The 27,016-nt window shown below is 40.1% G+C and overlaps 2 protein-coding genes and 1 pseudogene across 51 annotated transcripts in view; 1 reads left to right on the forward strand and 2 right to left on the reverse strand.

Moving 5' to 3' along the window:
• LOC107966245 (myomegalin) overlaps positions 1-27,016 on the forward strand; it is a 229,804-nt gene that overhangs the window by 126,603 nt on the left and 76,185 nt on the right. For 35 of the 50 annotated variants that reach the window (XM_054669270.2, XM_054669246.2, XM_054669205.2 and 32 more), the window contains 3 exons: positions 132-255; positions 444-619; positions 6,118-6,235. In XM_054669270.2, the coding sequence (XP_054525245.1) occupies positions 132-255; positions 444-619; positions 6,118-6,235 (418 nt within the window). Of the gene's footprint in view, positions 1-131; positions 256-443; positions 620-6,117; positions 6,236-21,176; positions 22,302-27,016 lie in introns of those variants that run through there. The other 15 variants (XR_002938775.3, XM_024347773.3, XM_024347770.3 and 12 more) reach the window with 1 other exon arrangement.
• LOC112206908 (U2 spliceosomal RNA) lies at positions 8,050-8,192 on the reverse strand (annotated as a pseudogene).
• On the reverse strand, positions 18,039-20,779 carry LOC112204993 (uncharacterized). Its single transcript, XM_024347819.3, has 2 exons — positions 20,404-20,779; positions 18,039-18,731 (listed from the first exon to the last, which is right to left on the reverse strand). The coding sequence occupies exons 1-2, from the start codon at positions 20,777-20,779 to the stop codon at positions 18,724-18,726; spliced, it is 384 nt and encodes a 127-aa protein (XP_024203587.1). The 3' UTR covers positions 18,039-18,723.

Below are 27,016 nucleotides of genomic sequence, written 5' to 3' on the forward strand. Positions count from 1 at the left end.
TGTTGGTGGAAATATAAACCAGTTCAGTCACTGCAGAAAGCAGTTTGGAGATTTATCAAAGAACAACCTTAATGGTTCCACTTGCTAAACTGTATGTCTGGCTCTGATTGGCTAATGCTCTGTGGTTTTAGGGCTGATGTGGAGAATCTCAACAGTCAGAATGAAGCTGAGCTCCGACGCCAGTTTGAGGAGCGACAGCAGGAGACGGAGCATGTTTATGAGCTCTTGGAGAATAAGATCCAGCTTCTGCAGGAGGTGAGGAGTTCCCAAAGTCCATAGGTAGGGGTTCTCTTTTATTAACACTCCTTTTCCTACTGCTCTGCCTTCTGGCATTCACCTTTTCCATCTCTACTTTCCCTCTCAAATTCATCAATGTTCCTGGGTCTTAGGGCTCCTAATCTGGTAGAAATTTTGCAGCCTCTCAGTTTTTGTTCTTTTTCCAGGAATCCAGGCTAGCAAAGAGTGAAGCTGCGCGGATGGCAGCTCTGGTGGAAGCAGAGAAGGAGTGTAACCTGGAGCTCTCAGAGAAACTGAAGGGAGTCACCAAAAACTGGGAAGATGTACCAGGAGACCAGGTCAAGCCCGACCAATACACTGAGGCCCTGGCCCAGAGGGACAAGTAGGTGCCTTCCGTGCTCTTTTTGTCGCTTGTCTTTTGCCCATTCTCAAGGCATGCAGCAGCTGCCCTGTTCCCTTTCAAGGACTGACAGTAGGAGCTTCACTATTTCTAAGACTTTATGGGCCCACAACCGAAGACATTCTTTTCAGGGTTGAATTTTCAGTGGTATCCATTATGAAAACTCACTTCATGGATTCAGTGGGCAAATAGCGGCAAGCAAGAGACATGGATTCACTTATTCAGAAAACATTTACTGGGCATGCCACATGCCAGATACCGGGCTAAGTATCTGGCATGTGTTACAGAAACAAAAGACCTAAATCTTGTCACCAAGAAACATGTTACATGATTTTAATAAGTTCCCTGATAGAAGAGCATGGGGTGCTCTGGGGAAATATTGGAGGGTCATCCATTCCACATTAAAAGAGCAAGTTGTCTGCTGTGGTCTGAATGTTTGTGTCCCATCCCCACCTCCCTCCCCCACCAGTTTATATGTTGAAATCTTAACCCTTAAGGTTAATACTTCTGCCTCCAGAAGTAGTATGAGGTGGAGCCATTAGGAGGTGATTAAATCATAGACATTGGAGATGGAGCCCTCATAAATGGGATTAATACGCTTGTAAAAGAGACCCCAGAGAGCTAGTTAGCCCCTTCTACCATGTGAGGATATAGTGGGAATGCACCGTTATGAGCCAGAGTGTGAACCTTCACCAGACATTGAACCTGTCAGTGATTTGATCTAGGACTTCCCAGCCTCCAAAACTGTGAGAAATACATTTCCGTTGTTTATAAGCCACCCAGTTTATGGTGTTTTGTTATAGCAGCCCAAAAAGACTAAGATAATGCCATTGAAGGTTTCCTAGAGGAAGTGAAATCTGAGCTGAGCTTTGAAGGATGAATAGGAGGTAGAATAAATAGGTAGAAAGTGGATAGGGAAAGGAAATATTCTATGCAGAAGGAGAAACTATGGAGGGAAGACACAGGGAAAGGAATATTTCAAGAACTTTAAATAATTGTACATAACTGGAGCAAGTGAGAAGACACGTGAGAGGTAAGCTGTTTTGAGAATAGGTGTCTGATTGTGCCAGCTTTGTATACCATTATAAGGAACTTGGACTTTGTCCTGAAGGTAACTGGGCAATTGTTGAGGTCACCACCATCTACTGTCTGGATTACCGAGGAAACTTTCTAAATGTCCTCTCCACTTCCAGTCCTGCTCCTCTCATTCAATCTCAACCTAATAATTCAGAGTAGTTCTGAAATAGATAATTCAACAACAACAAATTGGCAAATAATGTAGCCTCTTAGGTGCATAAGACTGTGGTGGTATAAAAAGCTTTAAGGAGCTTTTAACTGAATAGGCAAAAACCACATGTGCATACCATGACCAATGTGACCTTTCCAAGACGTAAATTTAATCGCACCATGGCAGAGCCATTTAAGAAGCTTTGCAATACCTTTAGGAGATAAGATCCATACTCCTAATGTGGCCATCAAAGCCTTTTATGATGTAACCTCTGATTTCTCCCACACTCATCACCCACCACCATTCCTTAACTTCATTCATGCCAGGCTAGTAATAATAATGATGGCTAAGCTTTGTTGAGCTCTTACCATACAGCTGAGTACTTTATGTTCTTGTTTAACAGCCCCATGAGATATGAATTATTATACTTTATTAATGAAAAAATTGGCATCTGGAGAGTTGTGAAACATGGTTTCAGGGATTGCTGACATCCAAACCCTGAAGCCATACTGCCTCCAGAAGCATAAGAAGCTATGGCAAGTCTCCAGAATTTTGCTCATGCTTTTCCTTCTGTGGGAAACATCTGCCAACTTTTTCCCTTCTAGTGAACCTCACTAAGGCATCAATCATCATTTCTTTGAAGGCTTTGTGATAGCAGAATGAAGTTTCTGTATTGTTTCTTTTATATATATATATATATATATGTATATACACACACACACACATATTGTACAATTCTCAGTATGGCACTGTATTTGCTTTCAGATTTTCCCTACTAGGTTCCCCAAGACTGTCTCATATTTGAACCCCAATAAAAAAAACTGAACTAAAAACCAAAACAAAACAAAACCCCAAGTAAAGCACATGCACATCTGAAAATAAATTGAGGCCACTCATCAGATGACCTTGAACAATTTTGGAGAGTAGGAGAACAGATCCTCTGTAGAGACTAAGGGTCAAAGAGATGAGCAAAGTTTGAGGTTTAAGAAAAGTAGAGATGTTCTAGCGCAGATACCACGAGGGAATTTCAAATGGAGTCCACATTCCTCTTTCTTGTCATCATTGCAGTTTACATTTGTATAATGTTTTTAATTTTTTGTTTCTGTTTTTGTTTTTGTTTTGAGATGGAGTCTCGCTCTGTTGCCCAGGGTGGAGTACAGTGGCAAGATCTCGGCTCACTGCAACCTCTGCCTCCCGGGTTCAACCGATTTTCCTGCCTCAGCCTCCCGAGTAGCTGGGATTACAGGCATGCACCACCACGCCCAGCTGATTTTTGTATTTTTAGTAGAGACAGGGTTTCACTATGTTGGTCAGGCTGATCTCAAACTCCTGACCTCAGGTGATCCGCCCGCCTCAGCCTCCCAAAGTGCTGGGATTACAGGGATTACAGGCATGAACCACCATACCCAGCCCAATGTTTTTAAGTTTTTAAAGTTATTTCTCCTGGGAGTCATGGCTCACACCTGTAATCCTAGCACTTTGGGAGGCCGAGGCGGGCGGATCATGAGATTAAGACCATCCTGGCCAACATGGTGAAACCCCATCTCAACTAAAAATACAAAAATTGGTTGGGCGTGGTGGCGCATGCCTGTAGTCCCAGCTACTCGGGAGGCTGAGGCAGGAGAATCGCCTGAACCAGGGAGGTGGAGGTTGCAGTGAGCCAAGATTGCGCCACTGCACTCCCGTCTGGCGACAGAGCAAGACTCCGTCTCAAAAAAAAAAAGAATCACAACTGGAAACATTTCATTTAGTACCCAGCACATTTTCAAGGACCTGGAAGGTTCATGTTCCAATATATACAAACAGAGAATATGCCTAGCACATAGATGATCAATAAGTTTATTTGAACCCATAGTTTGTATACCTCAGCACAGTATTTTACAACCTATCCCTAGTCTGAGGGTCTGAATTTTCAGTCTCTTCTCCAGCCATTGCCTCTTCCCTGGGCCTTTGTTCCAGTGACTCTTCCCAAATTGTACACTGGGTCTTCATGCCTTTGTTCCTTTGTTCAATCTCCTCCTTCTGAGCCTGGAAAACCAACCAAGTCTTTGCTATTGTAAATAGTGTGCAGTGAACATTTGCATGCATATGTCTTCATGGTAGAATGATTTATATTCCTCTGAGTATACCCAGAAATGGGATTGCTGGGTCGAATGGTAGTTCTGCTTTTTGTTCTTTGAGGAATCGCCATACTGCTTTCTACAGTGGTTGAACTAATTTAACACTCCCACCAACAGTGTATAAGTGTTTCCTTTTCTCTGCAACCTCACTAACATCTGTTATTTTTTGACTTTTTAACCATAGTCATTCTGACTGGTGTGAGATGGTATCACATGTGGTTTTGATTGCATTTCTCTAGTGATCAGTGTTATTGAGCTGTTTATCATATGCTTGTTGGCTGCAGGTATGTCTTTTGAAGTGTCTGTTTATGTCCTTTGCCCACTTTTTAATGGGGTTGCTTTTCTTTTGTATATTTGTTTACATTTCTTATAGATGCTGGATATTGGACCTTTGTCCAATGCATAGTTTTCAAATATTTTCTCCCATTCTGTAGGTTGTCTGTTTACGCTGAAACCACTCAATCTTTAAAATTTCTTCTCCTGAGCATCGCTATACTCCTTCAAGTCAAATGAATTATTTCTTTATCTTTCATCCTATAGCTCTATGGCAGCACTCAATGTACTATATGGTGCCTCTATTCTGGTAGCATTTATTATATTCTATAACTATTATTTGCTTATATACAATCATGCATCACAAACTACAGGGATATGTTCTGAGAAATGTATCTTTAGGCAATTTCATTCTTCATTGTGTGGCCATCACAGAGCATACTTACACAAACCTTGATGGGATAGGCTACTGCACACCTAGGCTATATGGTATAGCCTATGGCTTCTGGGCTACAAACCTGTAGGACATATTACTGTACTGAATACTGTAGGCATTTGTAACACAATGGTAACCATTTGTGTATCTAAACATAGAAAAGATACAGTAAAAATACTGTATAAAAGATAACAAACAGTACACCTGTTTAGGGCACTGACCATAAATGGAACTTGCAGCACTGGAACATGCTCTGGGTGATTTAGTGAGTGAGTAGCGAAGTGAATGAATGTGAAGGCCTAAAACACATTTTATAGTCATATAAAAATATTTTCCTTATATCCTTATTCTAGAAAAGGTTTATTCTGTTTTGAAAATTTTAATTTTTTTTTTTTTACTTTTTAAACTTTTTTGTTAAAAACTAAGACACAAACATACACACAAGCCTAGGCCTACACAGTGTCAGGATCACCAGCTTCACTGTCTTCCACCTTTACATCTTGTCCGCTGGAAGGTCTTCAGGGACAATAACACACATGGAGCTGTCATCTCCTATGATAACAATGCCTTCTTCTGGAATAGCTCCTGAGGGACCTGCCTGAGGCTACTTTACAGTTATTTTGTTTAATAAGTAGAAAGAGTACACTCTAAAACGACAATGAAAGTATAGTGTAGTAAATACATAAACCAGTAACATTTATTATCAAGTATTACATACTATACATATGTTATATTTGTATACAACTGCCAGCGCAGTAGGTTTGCTTTACACCAGCAACACCATAAACAAGTGAGAAATACATTGCACTATGATGTTACTGCAGCTAGGACTTTACTAGGTGATAGGAATTTTTCAGCTCCAGTATAATCTTATCGGACCATCATCATACATGCAGTATGATGACATAATGTTGACAGAAACAGTATATGGTACGTGACTGTAGCTGTGTGTCTTCTTACTCTCCAAATCACTAGCAAACACGTGCTGGTGGAATTTAAATTTTTGCAAAACAGCGATTGTTTCTTTTCCAACTTCATATTTCCAGTACTTGGTAGAGTGCATTGAGTACACAAAATAGTTATCCAAGAACCGTTTCTTGAATGGAACAGCCACTACCACCACCACCAAAAAATTCTAGGCCCTTATTCCAAGAGTTAAATTCCTATGGTCTAAAGATCCATGGATGAACTTCAGGAGGTCCATGAACGTGGTGAAAATGTAAGCAAAAAGTTGTTTGTGTATATATTTGGGGGCTGGGCAGAAAATACATGGTTTTCTAATGAAATGTATCAAAAGGTTCAATGATCCAAAAGGATAAAAACCTGCTATACTAGACCATGCTATCTTTGGAATGGGCTGAAAAAATAAGGTAATAATAGTATCATGATCATAATTATTGTCCTTACTTTTCCTTTGCTTCAGGAGAATTGAAGAACTGAATCAGAGCCTGGCTGCCCAGGAGATGCTTGTAGAACAGCTGTCTCGGGAGAAACAACAACTGCTACATCTGTTGGAGGAGCCAACTAGCATGGAAGTGCAGGTAAGGTTTGGTCAGTACATCCAGAAGCACTTGCTTCATGCTTTCATAAGCCCTGCTTTTTAATATCTAAGTGTATTTGTTATCTCTTGTTGTGTAACAGATTACTACAAACTTAGCAGTTTAAAACACCTTATTTTTGTTATCTCACAGTTTCTGTGAGTCAAGAGTCCAGATATGGCTTAGCTGAGATCTGTTTGGAGTCTCATAAGTGTGAAATCAAGGTGTAGACTGGGCTCTTTTCTCATCTGGAGGCATACCTAGGGAAGGATTGGCTTCTAAGCTCCCTCAGGCTGTTGGAAGGATTTATTGCTGTCTAGCTGTAGAAGTTATGGCAGCTTCCTTCTTCATAGCCAGCAGCAGAAAGAGTCTGTTACTTTTCTCTCTTCTAGACTCTCTTTTAAGGGGCTCATTAGGGCAGGCCCACCAGCATAATATCCCTTTTCGTTAACTTAAAATCAACTGATTTGCAGCCCTAATTACATCTATATGACCTCTTTACTTTTTTCATATAACATAGCATAACTATGCAGTGACATTCCATCACCTTTGCCATATTGGTTAGAAGTTACAGGTTCTACCCATCCTCAAGGGGTGAGGATAACACAAAGATGTGATGGCCAGTGGGTGAGAATTATAGGGACCACCTTAGAATTTGCCAGCCACATCAAGTGATTTATAATTATATAGAACATACAATGTTTTAGGGGTTTTTTTGAGGGTTAAGTTGTAAAATACTGTGCCGAAGCACACAAACTATGGGTTCAAATAAACAGTTATTGATCATCTATGAGCTAGGCATATTCTCTGTTTGTATATATTGGAGTATGAACCTTCCAGGTCCTTGAAAATGTGCTGGGTACTAGTTGAAATGGTGATTTCCGTACAAGTGTATCAGATAATGATAGAAATTTGCCTCCAAAAAAAAATTTTTTTTTTTGAGTTGGAGTCTCACTCTGTTGCCCAGGCTGAAGTGCAGTGGGATGATCTCGGTTAACTGCAACCTCTGCCTCAGCCTCCCGAGTAGCTGGGATTACAGGTGCATGCCACCACACCCAGCAATATTTGTATTTTTAGTAGAGATGGGGTTTCACCATGTTGGCCAGGCTGGTCTCGAACTCCTGACCTCAGGTGATCTGCCCGCCTCGGCCTCCGAAAGTGCTGGGATTACAGGCGTGAGCCACCACACCTGGCCATAATGTAGTTTTAATATTGAAAAGAGAACTCACTGTGGTAAAAAATAATTGCATTGATTTTCTGGGAAGTTACCTCGAAGGGAACTCCTCTCCTTCATTCAACTTTTAATTTACTAAAAAGATATTTTCTAAAAGAACTTTAGAATATACCTGCACCCAAACAACATAAGCAATTACCTGGTATCCTTACATTCTTGCACTGGTCTTAGACTACTGATAAGACAAAATGTGGGTGGTTTACTTTACTGGTTCACATATGGAAAGGTTGGGGTCAAGATAAAAGAGCAATGATAAGAATTAGTTTAAACCATTGCTTCCCAACCTTTCCATTTCATGGCACATATAGCAAATGATAATATTTGTAAGGTATAGAGGTAAATGGATGAAGCTTCTCACTTGGAGGTGGTCAATTTGGGTGCTTAGGCCACTATGAGGGCAGGAAAAAATTACTATCTTGGCCACAATTACAAACTTCTTAGACTGCAGCTCCATTTTGGTTGGAAAGCATTGGTTAACAAACTCAAGAAATAATGTGTGAACATAATTTTACAAGTATGAATACAAATTGAAGTTCATAGGCTTTTTGCAAGATACATGTTGAAATATGTGGAAATTTTCTTAAGGGACTCTTGAAAATATTTCATAATACATTTAATTAGAAAAAGCTCAACTGAGAATAAGAAGAATTGAATTTCCATCCTGATTATTTAAGCTGATAAGAACAGATACTACACTTGATCTTAGCCAAAAGGCCGAGAAGCGATTCCATCCTGATTATTTATTAGCTGTATGACTATGAATATGTCACTTCTCAGCTTCCACACACATAAAATGAGAAGATTAGCTCAAATAATCTCTATAGTTTCCTATAATGCTAACATTCTATTTTTATCTTATTTCAGAATTTTATTTCATTCTATTTTAGTTCAGAATTTACATGAATATTATTTCTTTCAAAATGTTCACCTTCTGAAATGAAATCACTTTTATTGGTCCTTTTGTATTTACAGGCACATAAATACTAAAATATTTTGTACATATACTTATTTTCATCATCTTTGGTAAGCACTGAAATGAATATATTTAGTTCAGTATTTTCAATGCTAATTAAGGAATTGGTTTGGTACCAGTTTTCAGAACAGACTTAAAGAATCAAAAGATTATAATTTCAAAGAGACTAAATTATTTATATTCTACTCTAAAAGGATGCTTAGAACAAGAATAAGTACAGCATCCAGGGGATAATATTGCATGACCATTGGGCAGAAGAAATGCATCAAATCATATAAACTGTACTAAATTGATATGCTTTTTAAACATTGCCTAATAAAAATTTATTGTTGTTATTACCCAATACGTTGTACATTTCAAAACCTGATACATTGTGCTGTTTGTTCTATAAGACAATGTTTCCTACCCTTTTTCATAGAAAATTCATTTTCATAGGAAATGAGTGTACATCTATGGTATTCTGAAATAAGTGACCATGGCTGCTCATGGTTTGAGGCAATTGCTTATGGCCACCTCTGGACCCATGCACCACCCTGAGAGCTGAGGGGATCAGCATCTTTGCACAGTGGTGGACCATGCTGAGGTACACTGTGCTGGAATACCCAAGTTGGAAAGCTCCGCCACAGGAGGCCGCTGATAGTTGGTCCTCTCAAGTGTGGAGAATAGAAAGCCTCCCATAGCATATTTCCTTGTTTCTTCCTTTGGGTCTACGTCTTATGGGAAAAAAAATTGGGCCCAAGGACTGGTAGTGTCTTCCCTCAATTTACATAGTAGTTTAATTCATGGAAAAATTTAGTGTAAATTAACATCATGCTCCTATATATATATTAAGTTCTAGGTTCAGATGATTGTAAACAGTTTTATCATCACCCAATGGAACATTCAGATTCCAAAAGTCATTTGGAATTTGGTACAATACTTTGTCCTGTAACATCCCTTGCCTCACTTATCATTGTGACAACATCAAAAACAAGAAACACCCCCACAAAATTTCAAAATGCTCTCTAGGAGATGAGACAGTTGCTCAGTGAGTACCACTAGTATAGGGAGTCCTAGCCTTCCAAAGGTTTATAGTCCAGTGAAAGACTGGTATGTAAACAAAGAACTAAAATACAGTGTGATAAATGAGGAGACAGAAATACACGCATGGTGCTAAAGGAACCCACAGCTGAAAGGAATTAACTCCAAGGAGGAACTCACCTGGAGGTCACCCTTCTGTTGGGCCTTGAAGACTGGATACACCAGGCAGAAAATAGGAAACGGAGCAATATATACAGTGATGTGGAACACAGCTAAGGAATTGGGAGTAATCTATGTTACCAAAAATAAGTATTGGAGAATGATAAAATATATAGCTGGAAAGTACCATAAATGTTGAGCTAAGGGCTTCATGTTGTAGGCACCAGAAAAAAAAAAAGCAAGGGGAATAAAAGCATATGATTTGCATTTAGAAAGGTAATCCTAGTTGTGGAAACTGAGGATTGCTTGAAGAGCATCTGAGATAATTGATGTCACCTCTTGAGAGAGCAAATCATAATCTGACACAGCTATGAACTGCTTTGTCAAGTCTGTTCTTTGAATTGGTTGGGGAAAAGAATATTATAAAACCAATTACAAAGCACTTTGTCTCTCCCCTCTGCGTAGGTAATGTATGGTGAACCTTGCTATTTGTGACACTTGGAGCCTATGTTGTGGGTGTTATCCTTGTCTGCTAACAGTATACTTTCACTGTAACAGTTATAGTTCCACTGTATTCTACTCAAACCTTGTCTGCCATGCCAACTGTCACCACAGAAGAAAGACCCTTACAATGTGGAAGGTAAAAGTTCAATTTCTAAGCTCTGGGCCTGTTCTTCAGAGGCTAAAGAATCTCCTCATCTCCAGTGAAGCCATCCCTGGAATCCCTCACTGATTCAGCTGGAGTATGGAGGAGCTTAAGTTCTAAAGACCTATTCACTTCCTTTAATTCCACCTACACTTCACAACTGAGAATACCACAAACAGTTGGGCCCTAGAAGAAAGAAGAGCTCACAGATCTTGCACTTCTAGGTCTGAATTGTCCAAGTGAAGAACGCTCATTTACTCCACATCCCACAGATAACTATCTCTCAAGTGATCCCAGTATGAAAGTCTGGAGTATGAGTATAATATACTCACTGTAATATCTGAGTACAGGAAGTTCACTTCAGAGTCTTCATTCTCTCAAATAAGACAGACACTTTTGATAAAGATTATTTTATTTAATTGATCTTACAGTCTTTCTAGCTGTTTTCCTTTTCCATTCTACCAAAACATTCTACAACATTCATTTTAGTGGGAGTGCACTTGCACAATATTTATGAACGTCTATAATTAACTTCTTGTAAAGCAAAAAAAGTACCACCAACTAGATATGCCATTGACTGACATCATTCCATATTTCCTTCCAATCCTTCTTGATGTCCATTCAGATCAATAGTATGTGTGATCAGAGTGTTGAGGAGCTTTTTGATGTGAGGCTCTGACATCTTATCCACATCTTTTTCACTAGGGAGTCAGAAAATCTAATAAAGTTTACAAAGCATTTTTCTCTTCCTCAGTAAAGGTATCTACAAAGTTGCAGGGAAAAGCTAGCAATTGTTTCAGTTATTGATATTATTTCCTTCTACAGAATGTTAGAAGCTTCATCTCAATGAAGGTTTTAAATGAAACCAGACCTGGAGGGTGTGAAGGCAGAAAAAATGATGCCCTTGCAAAGGGAGGTCTGGAGGAATTCTTGTTTTGTTTGTCGCCTTTTTTCTCTCTCTGCATTTCTCCTTCAGTATAAGATGAGCAAAATTTATTAACATGTAATCTCACTGTGGTTGGCTTATAAAATGAAACAGGATAACACAATTAGGGAGAGGCCCACATTAAGTAAGCGAGACCTTCCCACTCACACAAAATAGCACAGTCAAGCTGTTGCATTTATGCCTTGTTTGGAACTTAATGTAAATAGTACTGCATGCAGTGAGGCATATTTCCTAAAATAGCAAACATTCCTGCGTTACCATGGAGAGATCTGACTTGGAGGTTAAGGCAAGAATGTGCTCTAAATGCTCAAGGCAGAGACTGAAAACCTTGCAGTGATTAGTAGCTCAGGCAGCTCCGGACAACTTCATATGAGATTTTTTTTTAGAGTAGCTTTTCAGTATCCCCTTCTTTTGCTGATGAATGTTGAAGCTGGAGACTCATTTACAAATCCCCGTTCAACATTACTGTCTCCCAGACAACCTTCATTAATAATGTGTCTCTGAAGCAGGCCTTAGCAGCTAAAACAATCATTGCTCTAATCCTTTTGAGCAGCAAAGGAAGTGGAAAAATAGGCAGCTGCTTTACAACTTAATCAAAAATATTTACTGAGCACTTGTAATGCACAAGGTACTGTTAGGTGAAGGAAGAAGAACACAAAGATGTGCAGGATTTAGTCTCTACCTTCTAGAGATTACAATAGGAGAAAGTCACTGATGAAAAAAATACAAGGCAGTACAGAAAGGAAAAATCATCATGGACTGAGGTCAGAAGCAAAGATTTTGGTCTCTGAGGAATGAGTAGGATTTTACTAAGTAGATATGAAAAGGAAAGGCATTGCTTTATTCATTCATTCAATGATTATTGAGATCTAGAAAGATACTGTTCCAAATACTTCAGAAGCAGTCTTAGTCCACTCAGGCTGCTATAACAGAATACCATAGACTGAGTGGCTTATAAACAATAGAAATTCATTTCTCACAGTTCTGGAGGCTGGGAAGTCCAAGATCAAGGCACTGGCATTTTCAGTGTCTGGTGAGGGCCCACTTTCTGGTTTATGGATTTCCTGCTGTGTCTTCACATGGTAGAAGGGATTAGCTAACTCTCTGAGGTCTCTTTTTATAAGGACACTAATCTCTCCCAAAGCCCCCACCTCCTAACACCATTATGTTGGGGGTTAGGATTTCAACATATGAATTTGGAGGGGAATACAAACTTTCAAACCATAGCAGATACCAAGATGAGAAAGCTGTGGTTCCTTTTCTTAAGTAGCTTACCAGTTAATGGGGAGAACGCAGTATGGAGAAATGACATACAAGTTACTATAGGTACAAAAAGTATTTTGGAAGATGGAAGAAGAGAAAGATGTCTTTTGGTGGTACTCAGAAAGGCAGCTTGAAGGAAATACTTGAAGGGTGGATAGGATTTTGACAGGTGGAGGTGGTAGTGAGAGAAAAGAATATTCCAAGTGTATGAAGTATAGAGGTGGGGAAGTTCAGAGTAGAGAAGTAGTAGCAGGAATAGAATATAGGGGGACAGAAAAATAGAGTGGAGCCAGATTCAGAGAACTTTAAGAAGCAGGTAAAGAAGTTTAGGATTAATGGACAAGTCATTGGATCTCCAGGTTTCTTTGAGGGAGAGTGATATCTGAGCTCTGTTTTAGAAAGATTAATCTGAAAGGAAGATAGAATAGAGGGCAAAGAAATTGAGGGGACTCATTATTTTAGCACTCTTGTTACTTAAGATATGAAGTCATTAGGGCCAGGCATGGTGGCTCACACCTGTAATCCCAGCACTTTGGGAGGCCGAGGTGGGAGGATCATGAGGTCAAGAGTTTGAGACCAGCCTGGCCAACACAGTGAAACCCTGTCTCTACTAAGAATACAAAAATTAGCCAGGTATGGTGGCGCGTGCCTGTAATCCCAGCTACTCGGGAGGCTGAGGCAGGAGAATTGCTTGAACCCGGGAGGTGGAGGTTGTAGTGAGCCAAGATAGTGCCACTGCACTCCAGCCTGGGCAACACAGCAAGTCTCCGTCTCGGAAAAAAACAAAACAAAACAAAGATATGAAGTCATTGGAGGGTAAGGAAGGATGAAAGTTTTGTGCTAAGGCAAAAGACCAAAATAAAATTTTAATATATAATAGTTCATTTTCTCATTCATACATTCTATTCAATAACAATTGAGTGCCTACCATGACTAGGCAATGGTGCTGTCATGGTAGGCACTAGAGAATTACCTCTATGGAAGGAGGGAGATAAATAAGCAGATAATCAAACAAATATATAACTTCAAATTGTGATAAATACATTGAAGAAAGCAAAGAGCAGGAATTGGTAGACTTTTTCTGTATAGGGCCAGATAGTAAATAAGCTTTGCAGGCTGTAAAGTTTCTGCCATTGTTGCATAAAAACAGCCACACACAACACATAAGAATGAACATGGCTGTGTTCCAACAAAACTGTATTTGCACAAACAGGTGGGGGCTGGATTTGGTCCACAGTCCATAGTTTTCTGACTCCTCATATAAAGTATTAGGAGGAAAGGGAGGCACTTTAAACAAGGGAAGACAACAGTCAGGAGATCAGTCTTTCCTACGGTAATTTTGAGATGTCTATGACACATCCACATGCAGATATCAAATAGGTAACCAGGTATTTGAGAGTGGCACTCAGATGAGAATTCTACAATAAAAACATAAATTGGAAGCCACTGGTATAAAGATGGGAAAGGATGAGATGACACCAGAAGAGAATAGAGAGGTGAAAAGGGTCTAGGACTGAGCACCAATGAACAAAAGTTCATAGTGTATGACTCTTAGTTCATAAATCTAAGGTAGTCATCAATTTAAAGCCCCTGTCTGAATCAGGATGGTGAGAAATTCAATTTCATACGTTTGATATTTCCTCCTCTCCCTACTTTCTCAGCTATTTAAAGGTCCCTAGGTTTTACATGGTACCAAAGCACCAAGGAGACTACTCTGATCGTTGATCTGCCACTAAACCACCCCTGCCTCAGTAAGCATGGTTTTGCCAACCCTAGAAGCTTGCTATATTTAACCTTTTATGGAGCCAGAATCCCCTGCTAAAGTGCAGCCTCTCCAAGTTACCCCATTACTTCCCTCTCTGAGGTCCTGCTGCTTCTCCAGGGCACTGATATGGAATGGAGGTGGGTACTTGTTACTCTTTGACCTCCAGTCTCTTTCCATCTGGGTGAAATGTCACTTTCTCCTCTTCGCTGACTTCAAAAACTTTTCTCCCTCCTCTCTTCCCCAATGGGACATCTGGCTCAATCTTCCCAGTGGGCTTGGAATTTCATAAAAGTCTAGAAATGCAGTTGGCTTCAAACAGCCTCTGCTCTTTGCTCTGCAAAAGTTCCAGAGTCAAGGGAATGCTAAGGGCTTAACCATCAGATTAGAAAAGAGGGAAGCAGAGGGCCAGGCGCGGTGGCTCACGCACATAATCCCAGCACTTTGGGAGGCCAGGAGTTCAAGGCCAGCCTGGCCGACACAGTGAAACCTCATCTCTACTAAAAAAAATAAATAAATAAATAACAAAATTAGCTGGGTGTGGTGGTGCATGCCTATAATCCCAGCTACTCAGGAAGCTGAGGCAGGAGAATCTCTTGAACCTGGGAGGCAGAGGTTGCAGTGAGTCGAGATTGTGCCATTGCACTCCAGCCTGGGGGACAAGAGCAAGACTTCGTCTCAAAAAAAAAAAAGGAAGTACCATCCATCCTGTTGCCTGGGTAATCTTCCTAAAAAAAGGTTTTCATCATGTCATTGTCTGCTTAAATCCATAACATTAAGTCCAAATTCTTTTGCCTTTGTCAAAACATTAACCAAATTCTAATTGGCAAGGCACTCCATAGCATAGTGTCTGGCTTACAGTTGGCTCTTGATACATGTTCTTTGAATGAACAACTATAGAGGATTAGATGTATGGATGGATGAACCTGGTCATTCAAAAATCCCCAACATCTCTCTTTACCTACAGGTTAGCACTGTGTTTAACCCAAGTTCCGTGGCTTTTATTGAAGCTATTTTATTTTGCTGAGTCCCTTCCTTGGCCTTCTTCATCCTAACACCCATCTCAAGTGCCACTCTTGTCCCTTCAACTATACCAGCCCATACTAACCTCAACTTTTTCTGTACTCACACTAAATTTAATTCAGTACCATTTAGTTTACCAGTCAATTGTTCTAACTGTAGCGTGCACCTTTTCTCCCTTTTAACTAAACTGAAAGCTCATTGAAGAGAGAAAAAAAGGTATGTTTGCATTCTTGCTCATTGATTGATTTAACAAATACTTTAAAATTTACTTAACAACCTATGCGTATTTAATAACTTGAAAGACTCTAATGTTTACTATTAGATGGATTTTGCTGAGAAGCATACTACTATAATCTGCAGATGAACCGGAAATCTCCTGGCTTTAAAACAAGCATTTCAAGATGCTGTGTTGTTAATTAATGGAAAGCATGATTGTTTCTGACTTCTTAAAGGTTTCCAAAGAGCACAGGGAAATCACGCAACTGCCTGTGTGTTACCACAAAGCCTAACTGGCTTTACTTTGACATTCTTGCATTTTCTCATCTGCCTTGGTTTCTCTGCCAGAATGACATTTTTCTTTTGGTGCATAGTTTTTAGTAATTAGAATAGCTATTTCCAATGTCATAACTAGGGCAGTGAAACCTAATACAACTGGTTTGGGACATGGGGATTTTCCACCTCTCCAATTCTTTTGGAAACTCCCTCTCAGCCCAGAAGTAGGTCTTAGAAACACTACAACCCAGTTGCCACACAGCGGGTGCAAAAGTGACTATGGTGACTGCAAAATTTAGAGGTCAAAACAGAGATAGTGCAAAACACCCCATACCACAGTAATATTTAGAAATCTTGTTCCACATGCGGATACAGTTCTCTAAATTCAACATAGATTTTGTAAGTAGTTCTTCATTGGTGTGCTTTTCTGTCTATCTGCAGAAGTTCTGATCTGTTGTCTGATACAGCTTAGGATAGTTCTCATTCAGTGGTTTTCAAAGTGTGATTCCCAGATAGCAGCATCAACATGATCTGGGAACTTGTCAGGAATGCAAATTCTTGGGCCCCACTCCAGACCTTATTGTGTCAGAAACTCAAGGGGGTAGGTCCCAACAATTTATGTTAACAAGCCCTCCAGGTGATTCTGATGCATGCTTAAGTTTGAAAACTGCTGTTTAAATTCAACATATTTCATTGTAGATTAGGAAATTAAAAGCCAGATATAAGTGACTTAACCTAGGCCATAAAGCAAGTAAGTGCTTGTAAATGTATTTATTAATCAATGTTCAGGGTGAACTGTTGATATATAAAATTAATAATTTGTTTAATCATAATATGAAGCTTATTCTCAAACTTTTCGTTATGTGCCTTCACTACGTTTTAGAAGTAATAATTTTATACTACATCATTACAAAAGCCCTAAGTCTCACCTTAACAACATGCCTTGCTCCAATCATAAGTGTTTGGTGTACACATGCATATAAAATATTATCCTAAGGTGGGGCGCAGTGGAACCCGGGAGGGCAGAGGTTGCAGTGAGCCGAGATTGTGCCACTGCACTCCAGCCTGGGTGACACAGTGAGTCTCCGTCTCAAAAAAAAAAAAAAAAAAAAAAACTCATATGGATAGGCTTAAGTTTTTAATTTGCAATTGGGTCTTTTACAGAATTTCTTCTGTGCTATATTTTATAGCATTTCCCTAATTTTCAAAACTGTTCTTAAAGTGCGGGTGACTTTCTACCAAAGAAATCCCACAAATTAAAATTTTGAGGGAAATACATAGTTTTAATTTATTTACTCCTTTTAATCTTTTTAATTGAAATATACTAATATGTATACAATCTACAGATCTAAGTGCCCAGTTCAATGAGCTTCAACAATTCTATACACCTATGTTATCTTCATCCAAAACAAGATACAGAACAGCTTCATCACCTCAGAAAATTTCTTTGTGCCCCTTTGCAATCACTTCTCACCCTGTCTCTCACCGTTCAACCACTTCCTGACTTATATCACAATAGATCTGTTTTTCCTATAGTCTGTTATTAGACTTCAGACAAGATCAGGTGCATTCAGGGTAGTACGGCTGTAAGACCTGTTGTCAGACTTCAAATAAATGGAATCACACAGGATGTACTCATTTGCATATGGCTTGTTTCACTTAAAATGTTTTCAAGATGTATCCATGTTGCATGTATCTGAGTTCATTCTTTTTGATCGCTGGCTAGTACTGTATTGTATTGTATGAATACACCAAAATGTGTTTCATCTACCTTTTTCTTAGTAACAATTATATTTTTTTCTTTTTATATATTTAAGTACAAAAGCAGTAAGTACTTAAAGTTATTTAAAGTATGTAATACATAATGTAAAAAATTATAGAAAATAAGGAAAAAAGAAAATAAATGTCCATAATTCCACTCTCTAGACATAACCATTACTAATAACTTGTGGATCCCCTTTGAACTTTTGTTTATATAAGTTATCTTCTTATATTATATATTTATCATATGTAGTATAAAAATTCTTATTTTAGGTTCAAGTTTTACCACTTAGACCCTGACATTAGTGTGTTAAATTGGCAGCCCTTATTTTAACTATAAAATGTTTTCTAAATTAAATAAAATCTAAAATTAATACCTGAATAAACATTCATTGTCCAAAATTCAAATGATACACAGTATGTAGAATAAAAAGTAAATGTCCTTGTATAGCCCCACCATAGGTAACCAATTCAACTGCAAACTCTTGACCACAAGATAATAATGATAAGGACCAAGGAGTGCAAAATTTATTATCACATAATTTTTGTTTTATTTTTAAATTTTTATTTTAACGTTTTATTATCTACATACCAGTGATCTTTTCATTGGGAACATCTTATTTTATAATGCCAAATGCTCATACAGGGACTAATTCTAGTACAATAGCTTATATCCACTTTGAGATACAGTTTTGAACTATTTTCTCTGGAAGTGAACAGAGTGCCATCTTCGAATATTCTGATTGCTGAGTGGTTTATTCCCATCTGTTTTTGGAAGTCTAGATATGTATAGCTTTCTTAGTATATTGATCTTTACTTAAAGCAAACATATTCTTCAATGGCAAATTGCCTTTTCTCCATTTGTATTGACCTGTATGTCTACACCAAGCTATCTATATACTGTCATTAAAATTTGGAGACTATCAGTTAGATGCAAAATCCTTTTGAGGAACAGAGAATAACCCAAAGTATAATTCAGGGTTTGCTCTTGAAGAGCACTTTGTTTCATTCACATTTTCCTAATAGGAAAATGTGGCTTGCATTGACAGTAAAAAATGAGATCTTTATTATACTTAAGACTGGGTACAGCAGGGTAGTGTCCTGGCAGGCAGTCTGTCTTTCCATCAGTCAGGGTGAGTCCAGAAACTTTGCCTTTCTATAGATCACCATAGATTCCAAAGCATGTTGCTTAATTTCTTCCAACTTTGAAGCTCACATACCTAGAGGCAGGCAAAAATGCAGCTGTAGTTTTACTTGAACCGCTTTTCTATTCTTGGTTTTTGAGTCAGAATATACATAGTAGATGAAATTATATATGCAAAATTCTATAGCCTATGATATTAGGCCATTCTTGCATTGCTATAAATACTTGAGACCAGGTAATGTATAAAGAAAAGAGGTTTAATTGGCTCACAGTTCTGCAGGCTTTATAGGAAGCATGGTGCTGGTATCTGCTTGGCTTCTGGGGAGGCTTCAGGAAGGTGAAGGGGGAGCAAACAAGTCACATGGCCAGAGCAGGAGCAAGATGGAGCGGTGGAGGCACCACACACTTTTAAATGACCAGATCTCAGAAAAACTCACTCTCTATTGCAAAGGTAGCACAAACCCATGAGGGATCTGCCCCACCACCGCCCCAAACACCTCCCACCAGGCCCCACCTCCAACACTGGGGATTACAATTCAACACGAGATTTGGTGGGGCCATATATTCAAATCATATCACCTACTAAGCCCAAAGCTCTAAGAACTGTCCTTTTCTCTTACAATGGAGCTACAAGATTTTGCTTTGGTGATTAAGAGAACAATACAATCTTATGTAGGCAGGGCCCCATAATGTTTTAAAGTTACTGAAAATATTCCAATTCATAGTAAAATAATAATATTAGCTATTATTTAATGAGCGAAACACGGTTAAAGCACTTCCTCAAAATCATCTCATTTAGTCTTCAATAAGAAGTTTGGGGGCTTATTATGAACTCTCAGAGATGGCATTTGGATGTCTTCAGGCTTAGGAGTATGGACTCTGTCCTGGGGATGAGGTTCAGAAAAACTTAGATGTTGCTGGCCTTAGCTTACAAGGTCAAGTTAGTAAAAATTTAGCATGATTAGAACTGGGAAATGTCCTGCTCTAGGGGACTGCAAGTGATTGCTGAGGTTGTTCCTCTTGTTACGTGTCTGAATGCCTCTCAAGCCAGGAAGATAATTCCTTATTAAAAATGGCCGGAGGTACCAGCATTCTACTTAGTCAGGACTCCAGCTTCCCTCCTCTTTGTGTGCAATCTAAGTTTTGGACCCAAGGGTGGAGGACCTACCACTGTACAATGCTGAGTAAGACATGGTTTTCACCGAAGTCAGTGAAGTTCCCAGTCCTTTCTGGCGCGAGCTGCATTCCCAGACACTCGAGCTCTTACGGAAAGAAGCTCTGTCTTTTGCGCTAGTGTTTGTCTACCGTCCCCTGTCCTAAAATAATGACTGCCCTCTACCTGAGGGAAAGGGACTTCAATGGTGGTAATGTACTCGCGGCTGGCTGCATCCTTAAAAAAGCCCATTTCTCTTCTACTATCTTCAAGATCTTGGTTAACCAGATTCACATTGTATTTGCCGGACTCTTTCTCAGGTGACTGCTCTGTGCTTTTTTATCTAAAGAAGGGCAAGTCACCCACGGGTACTAACCCTCCCCCACCCACATCAAGGGAGAAACACTCCTCTACTCTTTTCTGGACATTCCTGTTCAGAGTCGAGGTAAGGGTTGCACGGCCCCGCCCCACCCGCCCCTCCGTTACCAAGCCTTCCCTCGCCTGCCTCGCAGCCTCAGGGCCTTAGAACCCAGGCGGGGCGGGGCCGGGAAAGGTGAGGCTGCTGGCGGGAAGCGGGGGCGGCGCGCAGCGGTACCTAGCGGCGCTGCCCCGCTGGCAGCCGGAGGACGTGGCACTCTCCGAGAATGCAAGAAGGGGATTCGGCTTTCTCCTCCCCGCGAGGAGGAGCCTCGACATCCTGCAGAGGTGGGAGGATCCTTGAGGGCACTGGTGCGCCTTTCAGGTGAGGTCTTAGCAGATGAAAGCGGCTGGCTGTGGCCCGCGCCGGCAGTGCTTTCTGCTCCGCACTCGCCGTGAGCCAGGTGTGCAACCGGATTTGGGGCGAGGGTCGCGCTGGCTACCTCGCATGCGCAGAGCCGGAAGCCCGCTGACCGGACTACAGCTCCCAGAGGAGCCTTGTGGAGGCCGCAGACGCGAAGCCGTTGGCGCCATCTTGAAATCTGATCCTCCATCCCCGAGGCTTTGCGTCTGCGCGGCCGGCCGCTGCTGCTCCGGGAGCCCAGTCTGCTAAAAGGGGAGGACGTTGAGGACGCGGCGGCTGGCGGGAGAGACAGCTGGGGAGAGACATGGCAGGGTCGGAGCGCGGCCTGCGCCTCTGTCACTCAGCATCCCCTTAGGCGTTTCCACGCCCGCCCCCTGCCCGAGGGGCGGGGCTGACGGCTCTGGTACCCGGAGTCGGCGCGCGGGGCAGGGGTGCGCCCCTGCAGAGTGGGGACCCCACTGGGCTGTGCCATGCTGACCGGAGACCACCGAGGCGGGAGACAGAGCGCGGCGAAGAGCCATTGAGTGGTCACCCAGTAGCCGCCGCCGCCGCCGCCTCGGGAAGCTTGCCACCCGCTAGGAGGGAAGATGAAGGAGATTTGCAGGATCTGTGCCCGAGAGCTGTGTGGAAACCAGCGGCGCTGGATCTTCCACACGGCGTCCAAGCTCAATCTCCAGGTTCTGCTTTCGCACGTCTTGGGCAAGGATGTCCCCCGCGATGGCAAAGCCGAGTTCGCTTGCAGCAAGTGTGCTTTCATGCTTGATCGAATCTATCGATTCGACACAGTTATTGCCCGGATTGAAGCGCTTTCTATTGAGCGCTTGCAAAAGCTGCTACTGGAGAAGGATCGCCTCAAGTTCTGCATTGCCAGTATGTATCGGAAGAATAACGATGACTCTGGCGCGGAGATCAAGGCGGGGAATGGGACGGTTGACATGTCCGTCTTATCCGATGCGAGATACTCTGCCCTGCTCCAGGAGGACTTCGCCTATTCAGGGTTTGAGTGCTGGGTGGAGAATGAGGATCAGATCCAGGAGCCACACAGCTGCCATGGTTCAGAAGGCCCTGGAAACCGACCCAGGAGATGCCGTGGTTGTGCCGCTTTGCGGGTTGCTGATTCTGACTATGAAGCCATTTGTAAGGTACCTCGAAAGGTGGCCAGAAGTATCTCCTGCGGCCCTTCTAGCAGGTGGTCGACCAGCATTTGCACTGAAGAACCAGCGTTGTCTGAGGTTGGGCCACCCGACTTAGCAAGCACAAAGGTACCCCCAGATGGAGAAAGCATGGAAGAAGAGACGCCTGGTTCCTCTGTGGAATCTTTGGATGCAAGCGTCCAGGCTAGCCCTCCACAACAGAAAGATGAGGAGACTGAGAGAAGTGCAAAGGAACTTGGAAAGTGTGACTGTTGTTCAGATGATCAGGCTCCGCAGCATGGGTGTAATCACAAGCTGGAGTTAGCTCTTAGCATGATTAAAGGTCTTGATTATAAGCCCATCCAGAGCCCCCGAGGGAGCAGGCTTCCGATTCCAGTGAAATCCAGCCTACCTGGAGCCAAGCCTGGCCCTAGCATGACAGATGGAGTTAGTTCCGGTTTCCTTAACAGGTCTTTGAAACCCTTTTACAAGACACCTGTGAGTTATCCCTTGGAGCTTTCAGACCTGCAGGAGCTGTGGGATGATCTCTGTGAAGATTATTTGCCGCTCCGGGTCCAGGTATACAAAACGGCTACATAGTGCCTTTCTGATTATAGCTAGCTGGCCTCTGGCTTCACATGATTTCGGTCTAGGTGGAGGTTAGAAATATTCTGGACTTGAGAAAATTAGTCATGACCCCATTTCTGCTGCACCTTTTGCTATGTCTCATTTAGTAAACGTGATTTGCACTCAGATAATTTGATTTTCACAATCCTTTTTGTAAAATCTGTTGGCTTTCCCATTATCAAAATTGTATACCTTTTAAAACAAAAAGGTAAAGATTCCTACTTCACTTTTTTCCTATAAAAAGAAGACATTTAATCTCATTTCTGGCACTAGAACTTTTCCTCTTACCTCTTTTTTTTTCCAACTTTTAAAATTTGTTCTTGTTTTCAGATTTATAGACGTTTCCTCCCAATGGTTTTCTGTAAGGCAGTTAGTTCTCTAGTTAGTTCTTCCTGGAGCATTAAAGCCTTCATCCGCAAAATGCCTGTAAATGATTAGAGCATAAGGTAAAAGGTTTGGGGAAAGCCTATTAATCCACCAGTAAAGTATTATAACATCTGGACCATATTAATTAGAATTAATAGTTCATTTGAGGATTAGTGATGACTCATTCATAAAAGAGACAGGAATTCAAGTATTCAAGTACAGTATTGTCACTCAAAAGGTTAAGGCATAAACTGTTCACAGCCAGAACTCTACTGAGTTCTACTGGAAGATATTTGATATTAAGAAAGGATTAACCCATTATTGGATCAGAGGAGAGTTTCATTCATTATAGTCTTGAATTCTTAATTGCTTAATTTGAGCTATTCGTGTCTGCCCAATTGATTCTGTACCAACCTTTTAAATTCAACTATGGTAGTTTGTTTCTATAGCAACAGTAAATGCTAGCTTCAATAAACTTTGTGAAACATTCTGGCATGTTCTACTTGATACAACTTATTTAACAATACTGTCACAAAGGTAGATGTGATCTAGAAGGCATTTTTAGAAAGCCTGCTACTGGTCAACGTCATTCCAGAAATTTAGAGCTTGATAAGTGACATTGTTGATGGCCACGTGAAATTTTTGGAAAGTAGTTCTATGGTATGTATACTGTCTATCACAATAAGAACCTAAGCAGAAAACAGAAGAAAAGTTTTTAAATTTACACAAAATTATGAGAAGCAGCATAGATGAGAAACAGCATAGATGAAAGTGTCATGAAAGGTAAAAAGTCAGTGCATTTTCATTTTGTATAAAATGTTAAGCACTGTATGCTTAACACTGTGAACTTCTTTTCTTTTGCTTTTTCTTTCAGTGGAGCCTCGCAGCTAAATTTGGGCTTTACAGTATTTCTGTGACTAGACATAGGTGTTACAAATTAAACATGATGTTTTCATATTAGGGTCTAAAATTAGTTGGGCCAGGATGGATGGGAAATAAACTCTTCCCCCCAGCCTGCCACCAAATATGACCAATATTGTAGAACGTTACATAAAGACTGAGAAAATAACAGCCAAAACAAGATCTTTTTTTCTCCGTATTTAAATAAAATACTGTATTTTGGTGACTGGATTTTGGAGTGGAGAAGGATTTTAAAGATCATCTTCAGGCAGTCTCTCAATTTGGAGATATGGAAAGTTCCTTGTTTAACTAACGTAGCCCATGCAGAGACAAAGATTTCTGACCATTCTCAGGCAAGACACTTTAATTCTATACATTAAACCCCATTGTCTGAAGTATATTAATTTAAGTAAGTACTTATTTTAAACCAGGGGCCCTCTTTCTCTAACCTAAGGATGCTCGGAGGATTCTTTATAGAGATTATGTGAAAAAAATTGTCATCTGAATGAACACATATAAACTATGGTAACTGTATCTTTAGGTCAAGTCCCTTTACTTCACTAAATTTGGACATTAGAGCTTTGAGATGGTAGTGTATGACCTTTCTGCTGTGACCTGACTTACATTGTTTACTGTTTCTAGAAAAACAAAAATTAGGAGGTGGGAGAAAATGTCAGTCAGCTTCAAGAAATGTGGCATTTAATTATTATGCCATTTTCTCTAATAATTTAGGATGTCAGGGAAAATAGATGAATTGGGCCCAACATGTTTGTAAATAAAATGGACAGTGTATCTATTGTTTAAATCTGGTTACTTTTAAGCTCCTTAAGAGCCTTATGACAAAACCAGTGCTATATGGGACAATGGCAGACTGGTTTTTGTCTATTTCTCTGAACAAATATGGAAAGAATAGAAATAATGTAATTTTTTTTGGTAGTTCTCTTTTTTCGTTTGTAGAAACACGAAACCATGAAAGAAAAAAATGTTTCCTTTAGTTCAGTTCTGCCACAAATATGGAGAAAACCTTTTATCTTAAAGAGCAAGATTGTTCTGTAAGGTTATTTTGATTCCTTTGTTTAATCCTCCACTTACCATATTTTATGCACTATTAAATATTGACATCAGGATTCCTCCTGATTGCTTTTCCTCTTTTTTTTCTTTCCTTCTTTCGGTCTTTTTCTTTGTTCCTTTCTTATTTATTAAAGAAAAATAGCAACAGTGTAGTTCTGCTTACTGATATTCTGATATTATACAAAGTAATTTATTTCCCTTCTACAGAATTTATGTATGAGGACCTAAGGCTGTTCAGATATCTAAAGAAAGGTTTGAAGCCTTCTTCTAGCTGGTAATTCCCTTCTTTATTGTCTGGCCCTGAACTAGAAAAGCTATGATGGGAGGGATGTGGTCCCTTAGTAAACAGCAATGAGCTCTGGCCCATGTGCAATTTCCCTTTCTATCTAAATTCAAAGAAGAGAAGATCTTTGCCTTAAACCTTGCAATGCCAAGGTCTGCTCCTTTGTGACTATGGTAAATTTATCCCACTCATATTTTAGTTATGTGAAGTGGATCAGGCCCTTTGGAAGATGTTGGCATTAGATGCTGGTAAAAGATTAGGCCTTTAATTTTATGGTAGTCAATGGTTCTTGTCTGTCTCCTATTATTAACAATAGGGTTGACAATTATAGCAGTTTGAGATCTATAACTCACTACTGTGAGGACTAGAAAGTGCCAAGAAAACTGCTGTTAACACAAAAAGTCTAAAAACTGGCCTTAGCCTAAAAAAAAGTCTCATATTGTGCAACACTAGGCCTGGAAGCAGTTCTCTTTTCTGATACTGGAAAGCCTTTTTCCTAATTCTGAGTCAAAAGTGACTTAATTTAAAATTATATTATCATTTCCACATGATTTTAGTACCTGAGTGTCTAGAGAGTAACACTGATTCTACCAAATCAGGTATTACTTATTTCATGGGCTACACTATCATTGTAGGAGTGACTGTTTTATGTACTTGATACTTCACAAGAATTCATTATGTTGTTGGCTTAGTGGGACTTGCTAAGTGCTCTGTCGGCAGACTGTTACCTGCAAGGACATTTTTCTGAGATGCAAAATAGTAAATTATTACAAATAAAGAAGAAACAAATATCTTCCAACTTTTAGGTCAGTACATTATTTATAGAAAAAGAGGTTTCTTATTATTATTCATGTCAAGATTGATTCATATGAGATTCAAATACATTATGTATTTTCCTGTGGCATTCTTTGGCTTTAAAGTTGCTGTTTGAATATATGTTATATACAGTCTTATTTCTAAGAGAGCCACTAAAGGCCCGTTTTTGTTTGTTTTTATTGTTCTTATTTGTTCATTAAACAAAAACTTTTGATCTCTGCAGTATTCCCGGCATTATGGTAGGCAATGGGTTTATAGAAATGAGAGATACATTCCCAACCTGAGTGGAAATCCAGTTCAGTTTAATTGGATCTTTTTCCTGATTTCCCATGAAACCTTGGACTAATTACTTCTCTAAGTTTCCATTTCCTTGTATGTAAAATAGGATTGGATCAGATGGTTAGTTTATAAAGTTTCCTTCACCACTGTAAGATTGTTTGGTTTAAAGTAAATAAATATGACCACCTTCCTTGCCATTTTAAACTTGAAGCTATTTTCTTTAATTCTGCCTGTTGTAGTTTGAATTTCAAAGTATCTTACTGTAGGTGTTACTGTTGTTTTACGCTGAAGAAGTAAGAAGCCAAATTTTATAGAGATGGTTTTATCATTAAGTAAATGATGAATGTATTTATTAGTTAGAATCATTGTAAACATCTATTAATGTGGTTACTTTGCCCATGGTGTGACACAGTTCATATTGCCTCAGGTGAAGGCTTCCTGTTATACCCACAACAACAAATATCTCAAATAATTTTTCCAGAAGTCATTATCCTTGCTGCTTTTTTCCCTCTCCCTCTGTCCAGTCCACCAGCAAGTCCTGTTAGCTATACTTTCAAAACATATCCATATCTATCCATTTATTTCCCCCTCCCTTTACTAACCACCAGGATCCAAGCTACTAATGTCTTTCACCTGCACTACCGCGGCAGCCTCCTACCTGGTCTCTCTGCTTCTCTTGGTGCTCCCCAATAATTCATTCACCACAGCATGATCTTTTCAAAACTTCTGTATGATTACCTGTTAAAAAACTGCAGTCTATTCTCATTTCAATTAAAATGAAATCCAGTTCATTAACTTTGTTGTCTGAAGCTGGATGTGACCTGGGGCCTGCCTGCCTCTCCACCTCATTGAGTTTCCCTGTCCCCTTTGCCCACTATGCTCTAGCCCTGTGCTATCTAGTAAGCTAGCCACTAGTCTTAGGAGCTGTTGAACCCTTGAAATGTGGCTAGTC

This window comes from Pan troglodytes, chromosome 1 (assembly GCF_028858775.2).
Source record: "Pan troglodytes isolate AG18354 chromosome 1, NHGRI_mPanTro3-v2.0_pri, whole genome shotgun sequence".
Lineage (NCBI taxonomy): Eukaryota > Metazoa > Chordata > Mammalia > Primates > Hominidae > Pan > Pan troglodytes.